Source organism: Chrysochloris asiatica, unplaced genomic scaffold, assembly GCF_000296735.1.
Source record: "Chrysochloris asiatica unplaced genomic scaffold, ChrAsi1.0 scaffold00014, whole genome shotgun sequence".
Taxonomy (NCBI): Eukaryota; Metazoa; Chordata; class Mammalia; order Afrosoricida; family Chrysochloridae; genus Chrysochloris; species Chrysochloris asiatica.
The window spans coordinates 4,793,206-4,814,769 of NW_006408532.1; the positions used below are offsets into that span (position 1 = coordinate 4,793,206).

General features: G+C 44.6%; 1 protein-coding gene and 1 non-coding gene across 2 annotated transcripts in view; one reads left to right on the plus strand and one right to left on the minus strand.

Annotated features, from left to right (window-relative positions):
* MVB12B (multivesicular body subunit 12B) overlaps positions 1 to 21,564 on the plus strand; it is a 239,734-nt gene that overhangs the window by 201,767 nt on the left and 16,403 nt on the right. Inside the window, exons 8-9 of the mRNA XM_006834971.1 lie at positions 10,939 to 10,994; positions 13,866 to 13,925. Coding sequence (XP_006835034.1) covers positions 10,939 to 10,994; positions 13,866 to 13,925 — 116 coding nt within the window. The remainder of the gene's footprint in view (positions 1 to 10,938; positions 10,995 to 13,865; positions 13,926 to 21,564) is intronic.
* TRNAG-UCC lies at positions 10,512 to 10,582 on the minus strand. The gene has a single exon. It is a non-coding gene; the product is annotated as a tRNA-Gly (tRNA).

Genomic DNA, 21,564 nt, shown 5'->3' on the forward strand with positions numbered 1-21,564 from the left:
TTACGAATAGGGCTGCAAACCACAAGGTCAGCAGTTCAAAACTACCAGCTATTCCGCAGGAGAAAGATGAGGCGTTCTGCTCCTGTAAAGATTTATAGCCTCGGAAACCCTGACAGGGTCGCTATGAGTCAGGACCGACTCCACAGCACATAACAACAACAACAACATATATGTATATATATTTATGCGAGACACTGTAGGATAAGCACTGGACTGCTAATCACAAGTTATGTGGTTCACACCCACCAGTCATTCCTTGAAAACCCTATACAGGGTCACTAATATTCAGAAACAACTAGACAGCAGTTAACAACAATACATACACACACATACTCTCTTTATATAGAGATTATTTAGTGCCATCGAGTTGTTTCTGAATATTACACACACACACTCTCTCTATGTATAGATTGTAAAGTGGAGTTGGTTCTGACTCAGTGACCCTATACAGGGTTTTCAGGGCTTTAAATCTTTGCAGGAGCAGAAAGCTTTATCTTTCTCCCACATAGCTGCTGGCAGGTTCAAACTGTGGACCTTATAGTTTGCAGTTCAGTGCTTATCATATGGAGTCATAGACAGATACAATTGAATACAGGAATTGGTTTATGGAATGTGAAAAAATGAAACAAGAAAGTGTACCTTCCTGCCTGTGGTTTCCCCAGATGCATCTGATGCTGGGCCAGCAGAGGACATGGCTCAGTGGTTTCAGGTGGTGTTTAACACAGTAGTGACCGGGATTAGAATGAGGAATGGCATCACTCCTAGTGGTCACATACCTTCATTGGAATTTATGGTTCTGCATTTACAAAGCCCCTTTTGTTGCTCTCAGTCCCACTGAGGCATTTCCTGTATTTGTTCACCATGAACATCAAGTATGAACACAAGGTGGCATACCCAGTAACCCCTCAACAATCGAGGCAATTTTTTATTCATATGGAAAAGTGTTGCTTACTTGAATTTTATCCTCAGCAGGCTCTGTGGACTCCACACACACACACCCCATACCCCCACTCCACAACCTGGAGATAACTGCCCTATGCCTATGTGAGGTGTGGTCTGGCATAGTGCCCCTTGGCCCCCCTTGCAGGACTGCTCCGGAAGCAATAGGTAGGAGAGCTGGTTGGCTCTCCAGCTTCTCTCAGGATACATGGGGGTGTGAAAGGTGAAGTGGGTCACTTGGCTAACTTTAAAAAATAGAAACTTTGCACTGGTTCACTCTAGTTTGACTCCCTGCTGAGAATTTTCAATTCCACCCCAGATATACTAAATTAGAAATTACATTGTAATAAGATCCCCAGGAGAGTCTTATTGATCCCCAGATCTTGTTAAAAACAAGAGGATCTTGTTAAAATGTGGATTTTGATTCGGTATATCTGGGGTGGAAATACAGATTTTCATCAGTGATTCAAACCAGAATGAACCTGTTCAAAGACCTGAAGGGATATTGCTGTCAGGTGTCCTGTGCAGAGATTGGGGGGGGGGGGGGGGGGAGTGAGGGGTGCATGCATGTGTGTAAGAAAAAGAGGCCTTCTAGTTGTCCATGTCAGATGGAACATTAGAGAATATTCATTTGTTATGTGAAGATATTTTGTGTATTTTGAAGCCTTCCCTGCAGCCCTCCTGGCACCAGGACAGTTTCCTTTACTTTGCTGTTAGGGCTTTTACCAGGGGACGTTAAGCAGCCTTGCCTGGGCCTTGTTCCTGCAAGTTGAATGTGACCTGTAACCCCGGGGATGACAGATGGCAGGGAGAGCTGTGGTCTGGACGATCCAATGAACTACAACTCAGCAAACATGGCTGCCACACCTTCAAAAGCCTTCAGATACTCAAGGCCCACAGCTTGTATAATCTTTTTATTTAAAAGCAGATCGAAATGTTTAAATGGGCCTGTGTTTCCTCTGGTGTTGCAGTAGCAATAGGAGCAGTAGTAGCTGCTGCTGTTCATTCAGTTATATACCTGGCACTTCTGTGTTCTTAATCTCATTTAAACTTCCTAACAATCCAGATAGTAACCACTGCCATCATGTAGTGAGAGCATCCTATTTGCTATTTCATTTCTTCATCAGTGTGCAGAATAGGCTCGAGTTCCTTATTTGACAGTTGAAAATCTGATTCAGGGGCTAAGTAACCTGCCAAAAGCCACACATACAACATGTGGCTGAGCCTGGCTTGGCGCTCATGGCTGTCTGCTCTTGGTACCATGTTTCCTCCCCAACACGATGCTGTCCCCGTGGGGGGGGGGTGCGCAGAGGGGCCTTGGGGGCTCTCACTGTGGCTTTTGGCTTATGAATAACGTGGCAAAACTAATTACTTTCGGGATCCAGAAGGAAGTTGCTGGCCTTATGCAAACTCAATTGGAATGTCACTGAGAAGACAGCTCTGGAGGCATCTACCAAGATCTTCCAAGGAATATCCCCTAAGTGAAATCACCAAGAAAGCATAACAGGCTCTGTGTTTTGGTTTGCAAATGAGTATTGAGAAGTGGCCTTGAGATCTTGAGCTGCTGGCATTTTTCCCATCACAAATTGTAAAGGACTTTTGAAGCACTGCAGGAAAGGGGAGAAGAAAGGGTCGGGGTTGCTGATTATTTACAGCTCTGAGCCCTGAGCAGGTACACAGAATTAAAGACCTCCCACCATTCCAATTGCATTTAATTTTATTCTGAAAATGACTACCTGCCAATAAGCCACATTGTTCCCCATCATCTCTGCAAGTACTTTTGAAGTATTATTACTCAAGTTCACTTAACACCGCTTGACAACTTTAAGCAGATAACAATTGAAGTACTGGTAATGAAGTCTTTTACTTTTTTAGCACATGATTTTATGACTCTCTTTATCAAACATGTTGAAATTAGTACATGAGCTGATTCAAGTATTCCCTAGCCTTTTCTGCTCATTGAGATGTCAGTGAGAAAAGGGGCTGGCAGCCTGGGGCAGTTGTGGGCATTCCAAGGGTGGTCTTGGGTCTGGAGCCCTTGGAAATTGGTCAGTCGTTGGTTTGTGTGTTGAGCCCTCAGACATCAGAGGGTATGTGTTCGGAAGGGAGAACCAAGGGAGGACTCTGGGGGATTGCCTAGGCAAGTGAAATTATAGTTTCCAGGCAAGGGGAGGACATAAGAGCTATAATCTTATCCTGTTGCCAGGCAAAGTTCTACAGATTCATAGCAGAGCTGTCTGTACAAGCAGGAATCCAATTTTATGTCCAAACAAATACAGCATGCAAATTGCACTGCTTCCCTAAAAGCAGCAAAGGCAGGTATTCAGGTCAGTTGGTTGGGGGGAGGAAAAATATCCCCTTTGCTTCTTTAAAATAGGAGGTGGGATTAGTATAGTAACAGATTAGAGCTTTATTTGTTTAAACCTTGCAGAACCTGTAAGCATTCACAATCCTCTTGACTTGTAGTGCCTGATTGTAAAAAGAACAGTTGAATGAGCTCATTGTTTCCTGGGTTTTTTCTCTAATGTATTTTACAAACAGTCTAGTGACAGGCCTGACACACTGATTTCTATGTACTCGCACTTCAGTTTGGGATTACAGCATTAATAACAGAGTTCCATGCATCATGCCATTTTTAAGCATGATCGTTATGATAAAGGGCATATACTTAATTACAGGCCTGCTTAATTACAGCTCTGTTGAAGCTCGTTTGTTTAGGAGAATGCTAATTGCGCTACGGAGCCCGCGGCACATCCTTGCTTTCATCTGCTGTATGTTGCTCCATGCCATGTATCAGCGTTTTGTTAAAATTGCCCCACACACACACACAAAAAAAAAAAAAAAAAAAAAAAAGGAAGAAAAAAACTGGCCCCCATACTGAAAGGAAATGTGCCTGGCAAATAGCTTTGGGTTAGAGAGTGAGGGAAACAGAACCCAGTGCTTACTGAGCACCACTCATTATGTGCTGGGCTCTTCCTTTCCTGGTCTTGAATTCACTTCTCACAATAACCCATTTTACAGATAAAGTAACTAAGGCTCAGAAAGGGGAAGTGGCATTCACATACCCACTGCCTGCTGAGTGGGAATTAAAACGCAAGTATGTTAAACCCCTGGGCCCATCCTTACCCCACCATACCCCACTGCAGCGCTACCACAGTTAGACCCCGGTTGAGAATTCTGGCTCCATTTCTAGTGGTGAGATCTTGAACAAGCTACATAAGTCACTAAGCCCTGCTTTCCTTAAATTTAACATGCAAATGACAGTGTTGAGGGTTAAATTTGATGCACTGTAGGATAAGCACTGGACTGCTAACCCCAAGGTCAGTGATTCAGATGTACCAGTCACACATTATCCCACCACCATTCTCTTACATTTACTGCCCCAGAGCTTCCCATCTGAACTTTGAGTTACCATTGTCAGTTTGATCTCACATAAATAATTCTTTAAAAGAGCACAGTGCTAAAGCAGACATACTTTACTAATTAAAATAATTTCTTTTTTGGTTCAAAGAAGACATCAAAAGTTAAATGTTTAAAGATTATCTCAGGGCAGTAGTTTTGGGTGCTCATCAGCCTTCATGTCTCCAGAAAATGTGGATTCCATTGTCCTTATTCTCCTTTGTAGATCTGGGCAAAAGGAAAATTTCCATTATCACCCAAGTTTGGGGGAGCTTTCTTTATGTCAAACTGGGAACCGATGGATCTGAAGAGAGGACCACTGTGTGCCATGGAAATTAGCACCATTTGATGTCATTAATGGTTCAAATGAACCAGCCACTCCACAGGAGAAAGATATGACCGTCTGCTTTTATAAAGATTATAGCACTGCATCCTATCGGGTCGCTGTGAGTTGGAATCAGCTAGATGGCAGTGGGTTTGATGGCAACAAATTAGGTTTTGGGTTTGGTGCTAATGTGACAAGAACAGTCACAGTGTCTGTTTCTGGGTTACAACTGTGGATTGATCAGGTAGTATCACTCTGAGAATCTCAGGCTGGTGTGGAGGGCAGATCAGGGGATGAAAGTGGACACGCTAAACACTGGCTTCAGGAGAGCTATATCATCGCTCTGTCTTCAGCATCTCTAACAGTTGAGTAGGACTAAGCAGTATACTAAATACTAGCCTGAGTATCAGAGTCTCTCAGCATTAAAATACTAGCAAAGACAAAATACGGGCATCAGCTCAGAAAAAAGAAAGGAAAGCAGGAAACCTGGCTACCCCATGAGAAGCTAAAATGGAGCTGATTTATGAACATTCTTTTAGAACATATGAAAAATTGTGCCATTGATTTCAAGAATTATGTTTGGTGAACATCTAGATATTTTAAAATATGGAGAGGCTTCCCAGATACAGGGAGTAGAACTAGATGTTATAGAATTAGAAGGGGATTTAACAGTCCCATAGGTCAGCTTTCAACCCAGCATACAAAATACTTCCATAGCTTTCTCAACAAGTAGCCGTCAGCCTGAACACTTGCCACCAGCTCTGCTTGCTCACTATCACACTGCGGTGGAGTCAGCCCATTGCATCTTCCTCAAAGGAGGGGACCATCTCCACTATGTACTCTCTACCTAACTTCACTTGTGACAGCTCAGGAAATATTTGATTATTTGATTTGACAGTTAATTGGTTTCATCTTCAAGTTTTCTCTTACCTGAACTAACTCCCTCTCTTGCTGCACTTACCACATGTTGGGCACAGTGCTGGACTCTGGAGGTACAGCGTGCAGGTGATGGTAAACAAAAAATAGACAGGACCATGCCTTCCTAGAGCATTAAACCTGATGTTGTTGTTGTTAGGTGCCGTCTTGAGTTCCAACTCATTGTGAGTGACCTTATGCACAACAGAATGAAACACTGCCTGGTCCTGCACAATCCTCACAATCATTGTTAGACTTGAGCCCATAGCTGCTGCCGCTGTGCCAATCCCTCTCCTTGGGTGTCTTCCTCTTTTTCACTGATTCTTTCTTCCTCCTCCAGAGACTGGACCTTCCTGATAATATGTCCAGAGTATGAGAGACAAAGTCACACCATCCTAGCTTCTAAGGAGCATTCTGGCTGTACTTCTTCCAACACAGATATGTTTGTTCTTCTAGCAGTCCATGGTACTTCTAATATTCTTCTCCAACACAGTAGCTCAAATGCATCAATTCTTCTACAGTTTTCCTTATTCACTGTCCCTTTCACATGCATATGAAGCTATTGAAAATACCATGGCTTGGGTCAGACGCCACTTAGTCCTCAAACTGACATCTTTGCTCTTGAACACTTTAAAAGGGTCTTGTGCAGCAGATTTGAATATGTCATTTGATTTTTTGATTGCTGCTTCCATGACTGTTAATGGTTGATCTGAGCAAAATGAAGTCTTAGACGACTTCAATCTTTTCTCCATTTATTTTGGTGTTATTTATTGGTTCAGTGGTGAGGATCTTCGTTTTCTTTATGAACACAAGGTTTAATCCATACCGTAGGCTGTTGGCACTAAACACTGCACTCCAAACTCCAAGCACCAAGATTGGTGGCTCCCTTATCCTGGGGAACAGGACTGTAGGACTGTAATTTTCCATGACACCTGCCTCTTTAAAAAAAAAAAAAAAAAAAGGCTCAAATTGCATTATTGGTTTATTCAAGTACAACCTCAAAGTCTTTTTTCATATCTTCTGCTTTATTCCATGTATCTTGTGTCTTTTATTCCATCTAACATAGTACATATTTTGGACCTTAAGTACAGAGCTTTACATTCACCTGTTAAACATAATCCCAACTTTTGGAGATCTTCATTGGATTCTACCCTTTATCCAGTTTATAGACTGTCCTCCAGGTTGCCCATTAGCCAATTACTAGACAAGCATGCTTTGTAGATCTTCAGCTGAACCACTGTTAAAGTCCTGGGTACCTCCAGAGAGCTCTCACCAGGTCATCATCAATCTATTAATCAGCTTCATCAGCATCTATTCCTACCACTTAGAGAGTCTCCTAATCCTAACACTATTCAGTACATTTGCCCATCATGTTCCCATGGGTAAATGAGAAATTCTAGCAAATGTTTTCCATATACCATAATTCTTATTATAGCAGATTTTTAAAATAAATCCAATTTAGTCTGAAGATTATCTATGCAACCAACTTTTATTGACTCCTGATGGTTCCTGCTCCCATTTTAAGGGACTCCATGTGTTAAGAGGGAAGTACATTCATGATGAGACGATCCTGCATCCTAAGTGTTAGCCCATAAAAGCCTTTATTTTCCTCGGGGTTTATTAAAGTCTGTTTTTTAGAAGGATAGGAAGAACATCTAGCTGGGCCCATCTTCCTGTCAAGAACTCTAAGATCAATGGTCCTTTATCCCACAGCTCTGTCCCTCTCCCTAGCTTCGTGTGGTCAGGTGAGGACTGCATAGGTGTCCCTCTTTGTTCCTCTGCTATTATGCACAGTCAGCAGAAGTGCTGGCCCACTGGACTGTGTCCGCAAGTCTGCATTCACAGCTGGCTCTGGCTTCTCAGTCTCTCAGCAATGCAATTGCCTTTTATTTTCTCCATATGGGCTGGTATGTTCCCATAATGATTTCACTTTTGGTCATTCCCACCTTTAGCCTCCTCTAGAAGTTTCCTTATGAGGAAATTACTTGTGAGCCTACTCGATGTAATTGGATCTTTGCAGGCCACTTTACCACCTTCTTAAAACACAAGTTCTCAAAATACACATTGACATTTAGATAGAAGTAACTGTCAGCAGTGAGAGGGAGCAGTTCACCATATCTTATCAGAAACCTGAAACACAAGTAAGATCCTTAAACATCAAAGACAGAAAGCCTTCTGAATAATCAGTGGGTTCTCAAGTTGGTGATGTGTGCTGAAAATGTGCTTATTGAAAATTACCAATGAAAGTGCCCTGGGGATTCAAGGAGACCTCTGACATGACACTGCCATCTATCTAGTGGGCCGAGAGAAGCTGTGAGAAGTGACAAGGGTCATAGCAAAAGTGAACAAAATGGGCTTTGGGATTTCCAAAGACAGGTGAAGTAGCACTCAAACTTGAGTGCCCAGGAGGAAAGTGGTAGGATTGGAGAGGAGATGGTAATGGGACTGATTTTGTACTATTCATACATATACTTCTGGTCCCTGTGTCTTATCAGAAAGAGCCTATAAAAGAGACTAAGGGAGGTCATGATAATGGTAGTTACAAGCATGAAGGGCCATGGTGTGGAAGCAGTACCAGATTTGTTCTCAGAAATCCCATCTATACCTAATGGAAGGCCAAGGGTTTCAGAGTCACTGCTGTCTGCCTATGTGACCTCAGCGAGCTCCAGACCCTCTCTGAACCTCTGCATCCCAGTCTGTAAAATGATCAGAAATGATGTGTGTGCTCAGTGCACCAGGAGTGGTCAGAGTTCACAGACAGTGGTGGGAACTGAGAAGGAGCACGTGACCTCTTGTTGGCTCTTGAGCAGGAATTGGTCTCCTTCTCTTATAGTTTTCCAGGGTCCTCTGTTCAGTGATGATTTTTTTCAGATGTAAATAACTATACATGCTATGTGCTCAGAGATTTCACAAGTTATTATTTGAGTGTGTGATATATAAGATCATTAGGGCTTCCCTCCTCCATTCTAGGAAATTGTCACCCAGCTCTCAGCTGTTAGCCTGTTATCTTCTGGAAGTTCATGGCAGGTTGCTGGCGACACCTAGGATGGAAAAAGGCCTCTGATCACAGATGTCGCCATCAAAGCCAGGCAGTCAAGCTTTGGGCAGTGGCCATCAAAGGAGGGAAGGCAGCTTCCAGTGCAACAGCTAGGGCCAGCTGCGCCATTTCTTTTGCATCAAGCTTATCTTTTTTTTTCCTGAAATAAATTATGAATGCAGTTTTAAATGAGTCATTTGGTTCATCTCTCTGAAAAGAGGATTTGTTCCAATTTTTTTTTTTTCCCTTTTTTTGTGTGTCTTATCCCCTATTTTTCTTTCTGCTTCTGGTATTTTTCTTTCTTAGGACCAAAATATTATTCACCAGTTATATAACAGAGGACTCTCAATCTTAGGATGTCATTTCCCAGTGAGCCCACTTGCAAAGGCTTCGATTGTGCGCACTTCATTTCTTCCTACAACCATAATTTACCAGGAAACCATCACCCTCAGGGAGTCCCTATGCAGTGCAAACAGTGAAGCACTCAGCTACTAACTGAAAGTTTGGAAGTTCTAGCCCACCCAAAGGAATCTCAGAAAAAAAAAATGCTTGGCAAGCCACTTCTGAAAAATCTGCCATTGAAAACCTAATGGATCACCGTTCTACTCTGACACATAAGGGGTCTCTGTGACTCAGAATCAACTCGTTGGCAACTGTCGTTTTTTGTTTGCTTGTTTTTGTCATCCTTAAGATGACGCCATTGCCACCGGCTGTTGGGCTGGAGGTCCCTGGTACAAGTGACTGGGACCAGCATGGCTGACTTTGACCTTTGCTCATTTATGACTTTATTCAGACCTAAAGGAGAAACCTAAAGGAGTCTTGGGATGGTGCTGTAGGGTACACACTGAACTGCTAACCATAAGGGCAGCAGTTCAAACCCACAAGCCACTCTTCAGAAACCCTACACAGGGGCACTGCGTTGTAACAGACTCAACAGCACTTAACAACAAAGGAGAAGCCAGACTCTAGAAGGTGTGGCTGTCTATCCTAGTAGCCAGTACTGTGCCTCATGTTTTGTCAAATATGGCCCACATCTCCAACATGCAGGGCTTCCAGCCCTGAGTGTGATATCAGACCCTGCTCTAATGGTACCGTTAATAAGGATGCCTATCTGGGGAAGATGCTAATGGAGTCATACTTCGGCAGAGGTTTCCTCAGTATACCCTAGATGTTCCTCAGTATACCCTAGATGAGGATGGCCTGGGGACACATTTGAGAGTGGTAGGGGATTGGAAAGAGGCAAGGTAGTCTTGTTCCACTTTCCCACCATCACCCAGCTGCTCCATTGGACCCTTGGCTCTTGGTATGTAGCCATTTCACGCTCTTTCTCCAATGTTTCTTTTTAAGACCAAGCTGACTGATGAGCCTTGAGTCAGCCCAGGAGTGAAATACCAGGAGTGAATGAGACTTAATGCCGATAGCCCTGCAGCCCTCACCTTTGAGCACCACTGGTTGAGCAAGCGCTTCACACACACCACTTTTAACTCACAGAGCAACCTCTAACTTGAGGGGTGCCATCTTGTTTAAGCTGGGGAGAAGCTTGTCTGGAGTCACAACTGGGATTCAAACCCAGTCTGTCTGATTCCTTAACTTACTCTTTCCTTCAATTTAGAATTCCCCCATGGCCCCAATATGATTAGTCTTAGCTTGGCTGTTAGCCACCATCAAGGCTGTCTCTGACTCCTGAGACCTCAGGCCTGGCCCTGCACCATCCCATGTTCATTGTAGATACGACTGTTGTGTTCCGTAGAGTTTTCATTGCCTGATTTTCAGAAAGAGGTAGGTTCCCAAAGGCTTTGCTTCCTAGTCTGTCTTAGTCTGGAACCTCCGCTAAAACCTGTTCAACATCCTAGCAACATGCAACCTTCACTGTCAGAAGGGAGTGGCTGCAGTGAGTGCACTGGCCAGGAATTGAACCTGGGTCTCTTGCACGGAAGGCAAGAATTCTACCTTTGAGCCACCACTGCCTCATCTAGTCTTAACTTAGAGACTATAGTGACATGCTCCCTGCCTATATCCTCACAAGCCAGCCTTTAGCCCCTCTTCACCTCTGCCTGCTCCATGTGGCTCCCAATCCTCACAGACCTGAATTACAACTCCTTGATAAAGATTCTAGGCTCCCTCACTGCTCCCAAAGCTTGTGTCTGCCTGCATACCTACCTGGTGTTGAGGGGCATGCAGGGCTTAGACTCCAACTGATCCACTCATTAGCCTGTGCACCCCTGGGAGCAGGGTGGCACCTGTTTTCCCCTAGCCGCTGTGTAGACGTCTTCAGTTACTGAACACTAGTAGTATCTTCAATGCTATTTTCTCTCTTTTTCAGCGATGGATGGTGTGCCTTTTATGATTTCAGAGAAGTTTTCGTGCGTTCCAGAAAGTGTAAGTCTTAAGCATGATTGCCCTTTCCTGCTTCCACCCCAGCCGGAAGCGCCTTCCCTCTTGATTTCCACAGCATGCCAGCATTCCCAGGGGCCCTAGCACTCCTGCCTCCATCTAAACGATCTATCCCAGGGAAGCGTAGGTGCTTGAGAGGTGAAAGAATGGATGAGCCTTGAGAGGGAGTGAACTAGACAGATGCAGCTGAGTTTTTTCATTTCAGCTGTGAGGGTCAATTTGACTGAACTCCATAGGTTGTAAATGTCTGCCCTTACCAGATTCAGCTTAGTGAGGAGTTTCGCTGTTTTTTATTTAACTGTAACAATATAAGGAGCTCTGGTAGCGTAGGGCTTACGAATCGGGCTGCGAACCTTAAGGCCAGCAGTTGGAAACTATCAGCCGCTCTTCGGGAGAAAGATGAGGCGTTCTGCTCTCGTAAAGATTTACAGCCTCGGAAACCTTGTACAGGGTCGCTATGGGTCGGAACCAACTCGACGGCACTTAACAACAACAACAACATAACAGTATACCACAGAAAAGGTTGTATATTGTTGCCTCGTTTCCCATAGTCTTTGCTGCATTGCTTATAACTGCATGCTTTGCTCAAATACAGAGGCTTTTAGGTGGTGCTGAGTGCCTTGCAGCTGGGGGTTGCCCCTTAAAGCAGGGGGTGCGCACCCTGGGCCAACATTGAGTCCACACAGATGAGCGAACTCCCGAGCTGTCTCCAACGACAGAGAGGCTGAGTGAGCTAGAAACTGGCTATGGAGGGTGCCCGGCCCACACAGCAGTGAGCACAGTGGGAGAAGGCTGCTGGTGGCCTGGCACACCTGGTTGGTGTTGCCCCAGGATGACAGTGGCCCTTTCTCAGCTGTGTAATCCCGGTTCATGTCGACTCACTGGATTTGCTCCCGATTTTTATCCTTTCTGCTGAAGTTTGATTTGAGACGCTAATAAATGTGAAGGTCCCGGTTTGGGCATCAGCTAAAGAATCCTTCAGTGTTTTTCTTGGATCCAGCTTAAAAACCACCCGGCTTGTGATTTGACCTGCTCTGTAGTTTCCATTTTCATGAAATATAATAGGGCTCCTCTGAACCCTTCTGGTAAGCAGCTTAATCTTGAAAAATGCTTGTGACGCGACATGCCGAGCGTGAGTAACTTCAGCCGGCTTCACTGGGCCGCGTTGCCATAGAGACCCTGGCGCCTCTCCCGCTTCCTTCCCTTGGAGAGGCTGTTCTGTCCTGCTTACCAGTTCCAATCGGGAAAGTTTAGTGGGGTAGTTAGAGCCTAATGATACAACAGCTGGGCCGCTGCTGGATCCTAGGCAGTGCGGCCGAGCGGGCAGGCGGCCTCTGTACTCTTGCCACTTGGCCTGGCAGCTAGGAGAGAGCCAAACTGTTTTGTGGCTACTGGCAGAGCAGCTCCAGGAACTTGTGTCTAATCCGTGGCCTGGTCCCAAGATTGCCCTGGCGAATGTGCGGCTGCCGGGCCACTGCCGACTCAGCAAGCGCTCCTCGCAGCCAACCCAGTGCCCCACGCTCTACGTGTGTTCCCCCATTTAAGCCTCCAACAGCCCTGCAAGGAGGGATCGCCCACGCTGCCTTCTAGCCGGTGAGGAAAGGAAATAATGTAGCGATTTAACCTGAGCCTTAGGAAGCGCTGAACCGGATCTTAAATCCCAGTCTTTGGAAACCAGAGTCGGCCCATGGAAATACTCACTGGCAGAGTTCAGGCTGGCTCCGGCCTGGCTCTCTAGCCTGGCTCTCTAGCCCTGGGCTGCAGTTCAGAACCACGATGGCCCCTAGGGTTTTGTAGGAATTTCTCGGGTTTCACCTGTTTATCCCAGGATACAGAAGGCTGAGTTGAGAGCCCACAGGGGAAGGAGACCAGTGACTTCATAGGACCACCTCAGCCCTCTTCCCTGTACCTTTCAGCCGACCCCCTCTGGACCACTAGTTAATGCTCACTGTGATGACCCTATTTTTAGAAAGAACATGCATGACCTGGAAAAGAATCTAACACTGAGGGATTTATGTGTGCTTTATTTGCTTAAAAAATACCCAAGTCCATTGAAAAGCCAGCATTTTCATAAGAAAAGGTCCCATCTTCATAAAATTATAGAAACACTCATTAAAATGCAATGTTACTGTTTTTGTTAACCATCATTGAGTTCTGAAATGGTAATTTATGGGCAGTTATTTCATTACCTTACATTTGCCCCTGGATCCCAAGGAGTCCTGAACAGGAAACACCACTCCTGCCTCCTGGAATTCCTTAGACCCATTGCCCATAGAGACAGCAATCAGGGCAGCCTCTGGTCTCCTTCCTCCTAAAGGGCAGGAGAGGGCAAAACCTTGCCAGCTTTCTCATCTCCTGAGTGCTATACTCAGAGGACCAAGCAGTGCCCCTGTGCCACAAGGAACCAGCCCATGTTGACAGTCACATTTTTTTAAGGCTGTTATCAGTTCTAACAGCTTGTCTGCTTGTCCTCACTAATGATTAGCGAGAAGGCCTTGAGCGGTGCAAATGATTCAGCTACCAACATTTTGAACTCACCCAGAGGCACCTCAGAAGACAGACCAGGCAATCTGCTTCCAAAAGTTCACAGCTTTGAAACCTAGGGAACACAGTTGTACTATGTACACACAGGGTCACCACAAGTCTAATTTGATTCCATGGCAAGTAGTTATAGCAACAAAATAATTAAGAGTCACGTTGGCGTGTCCCTGTTTTTCCTGCATGCTGTTGAAAGGGGATGGAGACTATGTTAGATCTCATAAGGCGGCCTGAGATTTCACAATCTTTATGCATGCAAGAAAATATGAAGGAGTAGATTCCAGCCATTTGTGACGGTGACTTGTTATGTGTTTTCAGATGCAACCCTTCGATCTCTTGGGAATCACCATCAAATCTCTGGCAGAAATTGAAAAAGAAGTAAGTACGCTAGTAGAGGCAGGTTGGCCTGGTGGCCACTTGCCCAAAATCTCTCATCCTCCATTCAGAATCATTCCAGAAGCAGGAAGGACCTAGAGGCAGAGGCACCTTTCTGAGAAAACACTTTGATTTCACTCACATTTATTTCTTAGAAGAAGAAACTCAGTGTTAATGTATTTATTACTTCAAGTCAGATAGACATCTCCTTGTCTTCTCTAAGGCATAAGGTTTTAAGTGACAGAATGATCAATTCTGTTTCATTTTTTAAAAAATGTCTATGCTTAGACAAGGTGAGGGTGGGGAAAGGTGGGTATGGAGTCGACTTTTTTTCTCCTTCACAAAGCTCCTTTACCAGTAGGGACTTTGTGAAATTGTCCACATTTCTAGTGATTTAGAGGACAGACAAGACGCACACAGCTTGGTGTGAAATGGTTTGCATATTTTCCTAATAAGAAACTAAAGAAACCCAAGATCAGAGCACCTCTGATAACTCTAAAGATAATAGCATCAAACCAGAGGTCAAATGTGGTGCTGGTTCCCTGTTTTCATAAGGCGGCATTAAAGTGTGTGCATCGTTTTTTATGTATAGAAGGTCGTTAAGCAGTCACATGCTTGCAGCCAGCTCTCCTCGGAGAGGAACATTTGTCTCAAAGATGGAAATGGTAGAACCATTTCAATATTCTCAGTTCCTTTGGGTTTTCTCTTGTATACCCAGCTCGCAGAAGCAGGTTGCATTATTGAAAGATGGCTGAAATCAAGGAAAATTGAATCAATGTAGTACAACAAATTTCTAAACCTGTCATAGCAAAAAACAAGACAAAAAAGTTCCCCTTTGTCTTTGATTTTCTGTAAATCATAACAAACCTGATTGTCATATGTAGATTTTTTTTTTTTTTTTTCACAACTTAGGGGGAAAATGCCTGGTTACTACATTAGAAATAGTCACGTGCATAGATTTTCATGTCTGTCTTTCTCAAAAGCAAGGTAGCCCTGGAAATCTCAGAGAGCATGGCTCAGAGGGCTGCCTACTTGTGGACATGCCTTTGCAGGGGGGATTACCAGAATGAGAGCTTAGTGAATCTTTGTGGAAGGCCTTTGAGGGCAGCCTGCACTGGCTGCAGGGGGCAAAGCAAGGGCAGAGCCTGGGACTCATTAAAGGTGGACAAAAGTCATAGAGATGGATGTCTAGGTCAACCAGCGCCACCTCTACCTGGGGGCAAGTCATACCCCCTCTCTGTTTAAAACTGGGATAGTTGTAAACCCTATCTCATAGGGTTCTTACATATGTTATATTGTTGTTGCTGTTGTTAAGTGAGGTTGAGTCAGTTCCAACTCATAGTGACCCTGTTTCCAAGGAGTGGCTGGTGAATTTGAACTGCTGACCTTGTGGTTCAAATTGACCAATCCAGTGCTTTAGCCACAGTGCCACGCCAGGATGAATATATGTAAAAAGCTCTGCTCCATCACAGGTAAGTAGGTGGGTAGATGTAGGCTTTTGCAGAGAAATGGAGCAACCATTGAATGTTGGGCTTTTGCTGCCCTCCAGACTTCCTCTGACTGGCTTACCTGTGGTCTGTGATAGTAGCACTGCTTACTAACCATGTGCTGTGCGGGTTCTCAGGCCAAGCTGACCAGGTGGAGGCCGTTCCTCCCCCTTTCCTTTCATGGGCAGAAATTGAGGCTCTGAGAGCTGAAGTAACTGCTCCAAGACAAACTCAGCTGTGTACTGCTTCAGACGCCTTCCACTATGAACTGTAGTCCCTGACTTTGTTTCACTCTAGAGAGGCACTCTGGAGGCAGGTTGACCTGGGTTCCGAACCTGCTGGACCCTTGGGTTACTGCAATAGAGTGAAGTTGGTAAAGGTCCCCAATACAGGACCAGTGCATGTAGGAATAACTACCACATACCTTAATTTCTTTCCCTGCCCTAAGGACTTTGACCCAAAAACATCCACTCCTCACTTAGCAACATGGTTAGGTTCCAAAGAACAAGTCATGATTCAAAAATCAGCTAAGATGTACTGATGTGTCCGTCACTGTGACAAGTCCAGCTGTGGATTATTCCTCTGTGGAGAAGGAGGCGTGGAGGAGACACAGCTGACCGCCCGGGCTCTCCTCCCACCCCTGCACACCCTGCATTATATCACCAAAGCTGCTCTGCCTGGCGAGTCACTGAGGCACAGGGCTTCCTATGAGGGTGCTAGAACTTTGACCTCGTGCCAGCCTCCTGAGAGATGGAAACCTCAGGCTCACTTTGGGCTGTCATGAAACCCACCTGCGTTTCTTCCAGCACTCTCCGGTACCTCTTTCTTTCCTCCCCCACAGCCATTTTGAGCTGCAGGGCCTCAGGCTGTTTAGGAGCTGAGAGGCCAGAACTGGCAAATAGGTGCCTACTGGCTGTATTGCCTGCACATCTGCCCAGAGGCCATGGCCACAGAGGAAGCCAGTCAGCTTCAGGTGGCTGCTGGATGTGGCTCCCCCACCAGTAGGAGGGAGGGAAGGCACAGGACAACACAGCGCAGCTTCCCAGGGGCTGCCCTGAGACCCTCCTTGAGGGAGAGAACATTCCATCACCATTGCTGCTATGCCTGCCATCTTGTTAATACACAAACTAGCCTGACCATAGGCTTTCTACTATTGTCACAAATGTGAAAGGTCAGATAAAGAGAGTCAGTCAATGAGGAGTAGGTGTAATGCCTTGCACTGGAATGCACTGTCTTGGTGGTGAGTGCTCTGAGTCAAGATGGCTGCCCAAGAGGCAGCAGAGGCTCTGGAGTCAGCCACCCTGGGCTTGAATCCCAGTTCTGCCATTTAACCTTTCTGAGCCTCAGTTTCCTCTTATGTAAAATAGGGATAATATTAACAATAAATACTCATCGATTTATGGGGTTTAACTGTCAACGGCTTAGAACAGTGCCTGCTATATAGTTACTCCTCAGCTAATGTTAGGTGCTACGGTTATTATCGTTGTTGTTTGCTTTGGCCATGAGTTGGTGGGGAAGGTGATTCCACGTAAATTCATCCCAATTTTCGGCACCTCAAGATGCCTGGTAACTGATGGCTGGTGGATGAAACCGAATTTTCTTTTGTGTATTTGGTGATGGGTTAAAAAGTGCATTTGTGTTCTCAGTTGAAGTAAACTAAAGTGGAGAAAAGAAATGGTGGGGAACTGGGGAGTAGTTAGATGCATTTCAATGATGTGTCTTAGTTAGCTGGTGCTGCCGTAAGTGGGTGACTTTGTTAAAGAAATGTATTTGCTCACAGTCTAGGAGACTAGGAGTCTGAATTCAGGGTGCTGGCTCAAGGGGAAGGCTTTCTCTCCCTGTCAGCTCTGGAGGAGCTCCTGGGAGATTCTCACGTGGCTTGACATCTTATTTTCCCTCATTTTTACTTCTCTCGCTTACTTATTTAATCTCATAGTCTGGTGTGGTGCTGTGTGTTAATGCACTGGATTGCAAAATTGGTTTGAACTGCAGGATCAGTGGTTGAAGCTCACCAGCTGCTCCTTGAAAACCCTATAAGGGCCACTGTGGATTGGAACCAACTCAATGGCACTTAACAACAACAACAACATATCTCAAAAGAGATTGACTCAAGATACACCCCATACTTTATTGTTGTTGTTAGGTGCCATGCAGTCAGTTCTGACTCATAACAACCTCATTTTTCTCCCACCCATCCCCAAATGGGATTATAACCACTGATATGAGGCAAGGATTTGCAATATATATTTTTGAGAGACTTAATTTCAATGTATAGCATTCTATAATTTGCCCCTCCCCCCAAAATTTATGTTCTTGCCACTTGCAAAACGCATTGACCCCCATTACATCATTCCAAAAGTCTTAAATCTCATCTTCTGAACCATCTAAGTCAAATAGACTATTCCATCCTTGGGCAGAATTCCTCTTCATCTGTGACCGGTTAGTTCTAGACTACAAGTTAACTACTTCCAAAGTACCATGGTAGAACAAGCACAAGATAGACATTTCCATTACAAATTGGAGAAATTTGAGGGAAATATGGGATAAATCCAAAACCCAGCAGAACAAATTACACGAGCTCTCAAGGCATGAACATAATCCCGTTCTCTGAGATCTAGAGGACAATGACCTGTCCTCTAGACTCTGTGTGTAGGCCACACCCACTGACTGGATTCGGAATAGAGGCCTCTTGGTCCTGAGCTTCAACTCCACTGGCCAACCCACTGGCACAGCAACTCTGCTCCTTAAACTTCGGGCAGTGCCATTTTTCTTGTTCATCTGAGTTACAACCCTACCACCCCAAGTTCCAGCAAACCCTGTTCTTCTATATCTTGGGCATAGCAGCCCTGCCTCCTCAGTTTTGGACTGAATGAAGCCCCATAATTCTAGCATTCCTTAACAGTAGCCCCATACTACAAAACCAAGTTGGCAAAGATTCAACTCTAAAACCTAGAGGGCTGTGGTCCCACCCTTTGAAACTGAGAAGACTCTTCCAATAGTTCTTCTGGTCTCTGAGCTGCTGCAGGAATGGGCTCTTCTATTCTTGGGGACAACAGATGTAGCTCCTTTGGCCTGTTTTCTGCCCATAGAATTGTAAGATGCAAACAATTTTCTCCTTCCATTCTTTCTCTGTCCTTTCATTCAAAGCTGATGGGGGTTTTTTCTTATAGTGGTTGGTTAATTGCTTTTTTTTTTTTTTCAAGTTTTTATTGTGAATTATTTGTTAGTTTACATGGGTGAACATTGTCTTTATATTCATCCTGTAGTATTTTGTTTCATTGCAATGATAACAATCCCCTGTATGCATCATCAAACAACCAAAAGGTACACCCCACACTCCTGCCCCCTGAGTCCAGAGTCCCCAGCTTCTTCTTCTGTCCACATTATCATCTCTGTCTCCATCCCAAGTGTAACTGCCTCCCTGGACAGGGTCTCGCACTTTGCTTTTCTCCTTTGATGGTTCCAGGGATCTCAGCTCCTGGACTGCAAAATCAGTCACTCCCCTCCTTTTGTTAACAAACATATACATTTACCTTTCCAACACTCTCTGTCAGACCTGATAGCAATCATTCCCTATTGAACCACAGGAGTCCTATCCCCCTTACCTTATATTAACCCCATCCAGATGGGGTGGAAACAATTCAGTGGAGGTTCTACCTTACCCTGTGTCCTCTGGAGCTAGGTTCCCTATTGAAAGCTTGTAAGCCAGTTACTTCTTGCCTTTGTAGTCCCTCCATTTTGGGTAGCAAATGTCTAAGTTCCCCCTTCCTGTCGGCCCTGTATACCAAGGGGGTGGGACTGATCCTCACTGTAGAGATTTGTCCACTCCTGTGTCATACTTCATCCACAAGCATAGGTCAAGTTCATCCACTTGTAGTGCTTTACTATTTCCCCCCCCTCTTCTTTCTTTCTCTAGTCGTGTTCTGATCATCCAGCCATTGATGCCAGGTCAAATGGGTACTATCTGCAAGTGTGGGTGTTCTTGTGCATCTCCCCTCACTTCATATCAGCTGGATGCTTCATACTCCATTCTAGTCCTCTGGGGTCATGTCCCTGCCCCTGGCTCCAGGAGTCCCCAGGTCTCGTCATATTGCTGGTTAACCAAGTCTCAATCCAGGTTAACAGGAGTCTATTGAATGTGATCGGACTTAGTTCACAACTTCATTGCTGTTTTTCTCCCTCTTCCCCTTATTGGTGACCAACGTGGTCAGCAGCAGGACCATATGCCTGCTAGTGTATTCCATTTGAGTTTTAGTCTTGGAAGGGGGTTTGCCTTGAGGGGACCTGACCGCTTGCCTTGATAGCTCCCTGGGGAAAAACTTGCTTGTTCTTGTAGTAGTCAATTGGACTGCTGTTACTGTTTTTCACTTTTCCTGCTGGTCTTTCTTTCAAGAAGTATCTTCTGTTCTTCTAGCTGCTCCACACTGGTCTGCTTGCCCTTTCAAGTGGAGATGTCCCACCTCAGATTCTGGATGGGGATCAGGACTCCACCTATGGTCTTGTGCAATGCAAAGGCTCTGCAGGGAGCCTCGTTCACTGTGCAAGTTCTAGCCCCATTTTAGGTATTCCAATCAATTATAGGCTGAAGATGGACTTACAAGCTTTCTCTGGTGATGTTTCTGGCTATTCCTCCCTCTCCCCTTCAAGTGTCTATTTTACAATAGTAGGCAAGGGAAACCAAGATGATTAGTCTCTCCAACAAAAGATTGTGTAGCCACATCCTTGATAAATACAATAGGACACATGTTCTTAGTTTGTACAACAGAATTTTCTAGATCTTTAAGTTCTGTTTTTATTTTGCACAATTTATTTTTAATATATATATTTAAGCTGCAAGGAGAAAGTACATGGCACCTTTAAGATCTTGCTTAGACATCTCGTTAGCCAGATATCCAAGTTTATCACTTACAAGTTCTGCCTTCCACCAAACATTTGAACAGAATTCAGACAAATTCTTTGGTACTGTACAAAAATCACTATCCAATCATGTGTTTGCAATTTTCTTTTGAAGCCTCACCAGAAGCACATATCTAGCAACATTCAGTTGCTGGCGCCATATGTATTCTCTAAGACATTAGAGACTTCCTCAGTAGCTCTCCTCATCTCCTTCTGAGCTCTCACCAGAATTGCCTTTGATGTCATAATTCTACCAACAGTCTTTTCAGGGCAATCTAAGATTTCACTATTGTTGTTAAGTGCCATCAAGTCAGTTATGACTCATAGTGCCTCTGTATAGGATTTCCAAGGAGTGGCTGTGGCTCAAGCCAACCTTGTAGTCCCATGCTTTATCCCATAGCACCACACCAGGACTCTGCTTTTACTGTTATTGTTGTTGTTAAGTGCCATCGAGTCGGTTCCTACCCATAGCAACCCTGGATAGGGTTTCCGAGGAGCAGCTAGTGAGCTTGAATCATCAACCTTGCAGTTCAAACGGCTTTGCAGTCTGGTGCCACACCAGAACTCCAGTCATCACATTGCTGTTATGTGCCGTCGAGTCAGTTCCGACCCATAGCGACCCTGTACAGAGTGTCCGAGGCTATAAATCTTTAGGGGTGAATTAAATGTTTAACCCAATTTTTAAGTTGCTAATTTTGTATGACCCACAAATGATATTATAAATTTTGGTAGAAAAAAGTTACCTAGCCCTGTTCTAAAGGAAGGTCCTTGCCTCTTGGAGCTTCTGTCCCTAGGCAGCCTTCATGTCCCTTGGTAGCTCTCTTCCCCCATCTCTGCTTCTTTCATTTGCTTGGTGATCTCTTTTATATCTCAAAAGAGATTGACTGAAGATAGACCCTACACTAATTCTGCCTCGTTAGCATGACAAAGACAGCCCATTCCTAAATGGGATTACAACCACAGGCATAGAGACTAGTATTTATAGCACATATTTTGGAAACACAGTTAGATCCATAACAGTATGAAAACACATAACAAATATTATCACATAATACTGTTATTCTTAGGTACTGTCAAGTCAGTACCAACTCATAGCGACCCTACGTACAGCAGAACAAAATAGTGCCTGGTCCTATGCCAACCTCAGGATCAAAAGTTACCTACACCAGCCATCTGAGTAGGTTTAATGGTACTTAGTATGTTGATGGTGTGGCGCTGTGGATTAATGCGCCAAACTGCAAAGCCATTTGAACTGCAAG